Consider the following 7,195-nt stretch of genomic DNA (forward strand, 5'->3'; position numbering starts at 1 on the left):
CTAACTTAATCTGCTATTGCTAGTAGTGCTGCTCCGAGCTGCAAGTTGGACTAGATGATTACCAAAAATGACTTCTAACTTGCAGTTAAGTGACTGTATGGTCATGGTCCTTGTAAACAAAAGTGCTAAGAACACACTTTCAGGAAACATGGTTCTAAAACTCTATTCAGGAAAAGTCTTGAGGCCTATTTTTTCACACATTCATTGATTTATTAGATTTTTGGAGTGGGAGGGGAGAGGCAGACAAATTATGGAACATTGTGCATTTGCAAAGGAATTCTGTAGTTCAACCTGATTTTCCTTGGCTGTGGAGAGTGTGAGTGTTGTAAAGGTCTCCATAGTGGGATCTTTCTTTTCTGAAGGTGGGAGAGAATTGCCATGGAATGTGATGTTCACAACAGATTGAAATTGATCATGGCCATAATGCTTTTGCCAAGCTGTAACTTTTATGTGCTTCTTTTCTCTGCAGGCCTGGACAAGATTGAATTCCTCCAAAGCCATGAGAATCAAGAGATTTATCAGAAGGCCTTTGATCTGATTGAGCACTACTTTGGAACAGAGGATGAAGACAGCAGCATTGCCCCACAGGTGGATCTTGGCCAGCAACAGTACATCTTCCAGCAGTGTGAGGCTCCCATGGAAGGCTTCCAGCTCTGAGGTGCCCCCGTGCTGTGTGCTCCTCTACCTAGCCAATCCTGTTGTTGAGCCACAAGCCACCCGTGGAGTGATTCTCTCAATGTTTTCCATAATCCTGTTTGCGCTCATTCGCTTGCCTTGTGCACATGCTCTTACATACGTCCGGAAAACTCTTGGCTCCGTGGCAGGATGCCCCCTTCTTGGCAAGGGGTTGCCAGAATCACCCTTTTTCTCTAGATTCTGAACCTCTCCACTGTCATCTTTGTGGAGTTGAGGCACCTTTCTATACTTTGAGATATTCCCTACTCCTGTTACAGGAAAGTAATTCCTCCTCCACTAGCCCCCACACTCCTGGCATCCAAGGTAAGGCTGCCTTTCTCACGTATTTACTGCAGTGTGTGCCTGCAGCCCAGGGAGACATTCAGACTTTGAGAACATAGCTGAATTAATTTCCCATACTTTTTTTTTCTTTTTTTTCCCTGGATGCCTCTTGGATGGCTGTGTGAGATGTGTTAAATCTTCACATGCAGTGCATCTACTTTGCTATATGTGCCAGCTGGAGTTATTGGCATACAGAACGTTACAAATAATGGAATGAGTTCTCTGTCCCCTGCAACAACAGGCTCCAAATGGACGTGGTTTCTGATTCTTAAGAATACTGAACACACCTGGTCCTTCCCCTTCTCAACACTGAGCTCTCAAGCTGGATTGCAGACCACTGTGGAGATTTGTACACCTTCCCAGTCTTTCCTCTCCATCCACAAAAAAAAAAATCACCTGTGAATTTAAGTCACTCTTACCACACCCCCAGAAATGACTTTCCAAACCAGCTTCTAGAATGGAGAAACTACCCCCACTTTTTCTTGCCAGCACAGTATGATCTGGCCATGCCTACCTTAAAATCCAGCCCTTCCTGACTTCATATTTCAGAGTCTGGTCCTTGGTATTAGAATTATGGTTGGAAAAAATCCTATCTGCCTCTTTACATTTATACAGAGCTTGACTTGAACAGATTTCTCTTCTGAAAAATTACACTCTGAAAACAAAATCGTAATTTGTAAAACTTAGCGTAAGGAGTGTTAGATCTCCTTTGGTTTTCATGAAATGAGCTTCCTCTTCAACTCACGTGATAAGAGTCCTCGTGGTCAAGCCCTTTATTTAACAAATAAAATGACACTACATTCAAAAGATAGTAATGTTACACCCAGGTCTGCCTGCCCCTTTCATTTCATTTTTCCTTCTGCTGTTTACGGGACTTCAGGTGAATTAGCATGGAACTCATGGTTCCTACAGGTGACATCTATAAGGCATTGCTGACTGCATGACAGCTGTTATCCACAGCTGTAGACTGCTCTTCTGCTAGCAGCATGTTCTTGGCTCCGCAAGCTGCTTGGATCACAGACATCTGATGCAAAGGCCTGCCACTCCTCACTGAGTTCAGCTGACATTGACACCAAACTCGTCACACATCGGGAGGTGCCATGTGATTGAAAGTGGCAGTTCCATTTCTGTAAATGCAATGGATTCTCCAGGCTGTCTGCTCCCCCTGGCATCGGGCTATGTTCTTGCAAGCCATTTGGGACGTTTGGAACACACATTTGTCCAGTGTAAGCATTTCAAAAATGCCACTAACATCTGCAGCGTCGTGTACCTGTGGTAAATGTTAGTGGCAGAACTGTCTGCAAGATCCTCTTTATGACTCCTCTCAGTGACAAGCCACTGCAAAAGCAAAACCAGCCCATTGGATTCAGAGTTAAAAATAAATAAATAAATAATAAAATAAAATAAAATAATGTCACTTGTCAAACTGCTGAAAGAAGCTAGGCAAAGGCCTGAACATCAGCTCTGTGTGACCATTATTTAAATACAGTCTTCAGTTCTGTCTGTGCTTCAGGATGGAGACTCTGACCTGTGTGGCCACTGCAGAAGCCACCTGCTGCCTCCCTAGCTAAGCCAGATGGCCTCCACCTTCCCTCTCCCAATTATTTTCTCTAGTGCTGCTTTGTGCTGAAGGAACATTTAGTTTACTGCACTTGATCTGTAAATGGACTTTGATTCTTTGTAATTTTAGGGGGTTAAATTTGGTGGTTAATTTAAAAACAAAAAAACCCTCAATGTTGCCTTTACATCACATATAAATAACTGTGTTTCTCTTTTCTTGAAGGGTGATAGAAGCACTGATTAGTAGCAAAATCTTGTTTTAGCTTTTGGATTTTTTTGTGCTGGATTTTTTTACGTGTAAATTTCCAATAACATGTCATTTCTATAAGATTTGTTTAAAATCATTTACCTCTTATTGGATGGTATAAAAATGCTACATATTTTGTAAACAAATCTGAGCAAAGTGTGTGTGCATATATTCTGTATATTCATATATGTATATTCTGTGTATATATACACTTGTGTGTATATATACATATATATACACACACACCTGTGTATATATATACACACAAATATGTAGGTGTGTATATATATACATATCTATATATCTATATATCTATATATATATATAAGTGTTTTCTCTTCCAGGCTAGTGAAAACAATGTGGTGCATTGGCGTTTCCCTCCCCTGCCCCCAAGAAAAAAAAAAGACAGTTGCCTCTAAATGAGTGAATTAAAAAAGAGTCCATTTAAGCTGAATGGTGTGCCTTCCTGTGTAAGGAGCCTAGCCAGTGTTTGTTACTTTTGCAGTGGATATGTGAATTCAGAGCAGATAAGTATAAATCTTTAAACTTGGTATGTTTGTTTGAAGTGACAGGCTTGGTTTGACACAGGTAATATTGTTGTCATATATACTTAGACTGTGTAAAGCATTTGACTGGTACTGCGTAATATTTTGATTGAAAACTAAAACAATACAGAAGTCAACATGGCACACATTAAATGGATTAAAATGTGGCTAACTCATAGGTCTCAATTTAATTTTAAATGGTGCTTAATTGAGTGTATTTTCATCAGGATCTTCCAGCAACCAGTTCTTGTCCTTGCTTTACTTAGCCTTATTAATGACTTGAAAAGAAATACTACTTCTAACAAACGCTGCAAATTACATGAGTATGGAGGGGAGAAGACATATGAATTATGAAAGGAACAGTTTACTGATAGAGACTGATCAGAATTACTTGGTAAACCAAGGGCAATCAGACTGTTTGCATTTGATAGAGCCAAATGTGTGGTGTTACATTACCCATCTAATAAATGACATTCAGGCCACATGCGAAGGACTCTGTTTTGAAGGAAAAGTGCTCTGAAAAAATCTGAGGTTCATTATACATTATCACTTGAATACTGGTTACCTGACATGATTCTGTGTGGCTAGTGTAATTCTCATAGGTATAAAAAGAAATCTTTTAGTAGAAATGGGGAATTATGTGAACTTCATGTTCAGCTTTGTTGAAACTTTTTTTTTTACAGGAGCATTCTCAGTGTTGCTATTTTCACTTAAAAAGAGACACGAAACTGGGAGCAACAATAACTGTTAAAAGGTGTGAGGTTCAATTCAGATGAGAAACAAGGCGCTTTTTACCCTCAAGAATAACTGTTAGACTGATACGAGAATAACAAGTATTATGTTCGCTGTTAGAAACATTTCAACCAGTATTCTCTGCTTTCCTAAAGAGTATGTTGCAGTTCAGACGGAACTAACTCAGAGAATGCCTGTAGCCTCCTCCACAGTTTGCAGTGATCTGTTCTTGTTTTGTGTACAGCTAGGAGGCAGCACCGTCTAATAAGCAGAGGATATGCCAGGAAACTGTTTGATATCTTTGGTCCTTCTCTTAGCTCTGCTATGCAGTGTATAATGCAAGAAAAGGGATTTCACATTTTTTCTGCTACCCTTACTGTATAAATGGAAGTTAATGCATTTGTTTCTGCTTGTGGAGACCCCATCTAGGCAACTTCCAGAAGCCTTGTGAGCTGCTAAGGTGAGAAGATGCGTGAAAACCAAGAATTTCTGAGTTGTTCTTGGAGCATCACTAAGGAACTGTCAGGTTTTAACAGTGACAAACTTTACATTGGGCATTAGGGCAAGGAAGATGCAGGATTGTCTGGTATTTTTATCTAGCCGTCCTGTCTGCAGACCTGTAATGTCTTTAAATGTTATGTGTTTGTTGGGGCAGCAAACAGAAATTTTAATTCTTTCTGTTGGTAAAGATCCCAGTAGAATGTTGCACACAGGGTTCTTCTTTTGGATTCAGGAAGATACAGAAGATAGTGGGGCAGAAAGTTAACAAAATTTCAGCAGCTAAGCCAGGACCAGTGTTTGGGGCTCCTGAGAATACACCACGGAGGCAAACAATCATTTACTGCCTAGAGACTTCAACCCATTCTTATATTTCTGTGTTGGTTCTTTGAAGCCAACTAAATACTGTTGGTCAAAGTCCCTTCTGTTAATCTTAGGGGAAGACAGGAAGACGTTGACCCAGGAAGACGTGTGTTCTTGACCCTGCATTTCTGTAACATCAGCGCTAAGATTGTTAAGAACCAAATCCTACCACCCAGTTCTGAAAGTGATGATGCTCCTGATGATGCACCTGTGTGGCACCTCTGTGCTTTCCTAAGGATTTGCGTGGACAGCTATCTTACCTTTGGGCAGTTTTCAGCTCTGTGCCAGCTTTAAGTACTTCCCCATGTCTTCCAGTATGGTTTATTTTCTTCTGGGATTGGCATAACATGTCATTAGTACTTTCACATGCCAATTTTAGCTAGCAGGCATTAATTTTTTTTATTTTTTTTTCAGATGCCTGTCTTAGTCAGAAAATAAACAGTGTATCCGTGTACTACTATTACAGTGTCCATAGGGCTCCTGCATGGTCTTTTGAGGCAGCATTCAAGTTGTGAGATCGATCATTGCATTGGGAAGTATCTGTTGCATCTGGAAGAGGTACAGCGATAAGGCATATGGTGTAGGATTAGTAATTTTACTACTTAGAATAAATGTAAATGGTGTTGCAGACCAAGCCAAAGGGGAGAAAGGAAATATTTTTCTAAGGGCTTAATATATTCCATTTCATCAGGCACTGTTATAATAGTGTAGGCTAAAGATACGACCTAATCAGGTGATGTGGGGTGTTCTCTAGTCAGCTAGGCTGGCTATTTAGGCAGAAAGATGAAGTTTTTAAAACACTGTTCAGAAGTGCTTTCTTAGAAGTTAGGAAACACTAGGAAAGAGGTGGTTACTTGCATGGTCCCTCTCAGATTTTTCTAGTATGCTACTTGCAAAAAAAAAATAAAATAAAAAAATACTGCCATGGTTGGGAGTGAGCTGGAGAAGGCACAAAGCCCATGCTCAGGTTTTTGAGACCGTGAAGCTATATGGAAGCTGAAAGAAAACAAACGGGTGCAGTGATAAACAGGTTTTATGGTAGATCCAGAAATGGTGGTGATAACCAGGCATGTAAGGAAAGGACGTAAGGATATATCTCTCCTATGAAGAAAGCCTGAGAGCTGGGGATGTTCAGCAGGGAAAAAGCTCTGGGGTACTCTGCAACTCTGCTCAGGCAGACAATGACAGGACAAGAAGGGGGGATTGGCTTTAAACTAAAAGAAGAGATTTAGATTGGATGTTAGGAGGAAGTTCTTCACTCAGGGTGGTGAGGCACTGGCACAGGCTGCCCAGAGAAGCTGTGGATGCCCCAGGAGGTGTTCAGCACCAGGTTGGATGGAGCTTGGAGCAACCTGACCTAGTGGGAGGTGTCCCTGCCCGTGGCAGGGGGGTGGAACTAGGTGATCTTTGAGGTCTTTTCCAACCCGAGCCATTCTATGACCCTTATGTGTCATATTCTATGACCCTTTCTATGAGTCATATATGGTCTTTATATTCATTCTATGACCCTTATGTGATGTGACTACTAAATGGAGCTTCTGTCAAACTAATGGACCAGGGTTTGAATTTTCGAGTACGTGGGCATAAAGCTTATAGGTATTTGAGCAAAATGTAAAACTATTGATCATTGCTGCTCTGGGCACTGCTTTCTGAGTGGTATTTTACATATTTTTATTTGAAATGCTTTACCAGCTGGATGAGTCCGAATGGTTTTATATACAAAACTAGATGAGGTACCTTCTAGCCCTGTTCAAAGAATATACTTGGAATATACTGCTTCTTGAAAGCAGAACACTTTCTGGTTTTAAGTTCTACCATCACCAAGCTAAGTCAAATCACCAGTTTCTCTCTGTGGTAACCTGAAATATTGCCTGAAGTTGATGTTCTCTTCCTTGGTCTCATTTAATAAATACACAAGCACAGGCACATAACCTGGTAAGACTTTTTGATTCCGACCTATATGCTTACTGGTGTAGTCATGAAAGATCTGTTCGCACACCTGCAGTGGAATTAAGCATGACTTGCATTCAGTATTAACTGAACGGACAAACCTGTGGGAGCCGGCTCTGCTTGCATGACAGCATACTTCCAATATTTGTCTTAGTGAGAATCTGATAAGGGGTTGTAGCATCATCTGATTGCTTTAAACTTCTCTGGAATGACTGTATGGCTTCTTGGATTGGTTAGATCTCTGTAGTATGGGTGGTAGCCAGAAATGCAATTCATAGAAAGA

The 7,195-nt window shown here is 40.7% G+C and overlaps 1 protein-coding gene across 1 annotated transcript in view; it reads left to right on the plus strand.

Moving 5' to 3' along the window:
* KPNA1 (karyopherin subunit alpha 1) overlaps positions 1-1,446 on the plus strand; it is a 51,360-nt gene extending 49,914 nt beyond the window's left edge. The window contains exon 14 of the mRNA XM_032193832.1: positions 470-1,446. Within this exon, the coding sequence (XP_032049723.1) occupies positions 470-657 (188 nt within the window). The 3' untranslated portion in view covers positions 658-1,446. The remainder of the gene's footprint in view (positions 1-469) is intronic.
* The last annotated feature ends 5,749 nt before the right edge of the window (positions 1,447-7,195 follow it).

Source organism: Aythya fuligula, chromosome 1, assembly GCF_009819795.1.
Source record: "Aythya fuligula isolate bAytFul2 chromosome 1, bAytFul2.pri, whole genome shotgun sequence".
Classification (NCBI taxonomy): Eukaryota; Metazoa; Chordata; class Aves; order Anseriformes; family Anatidae; genus Aythya; species Aythya fuligula.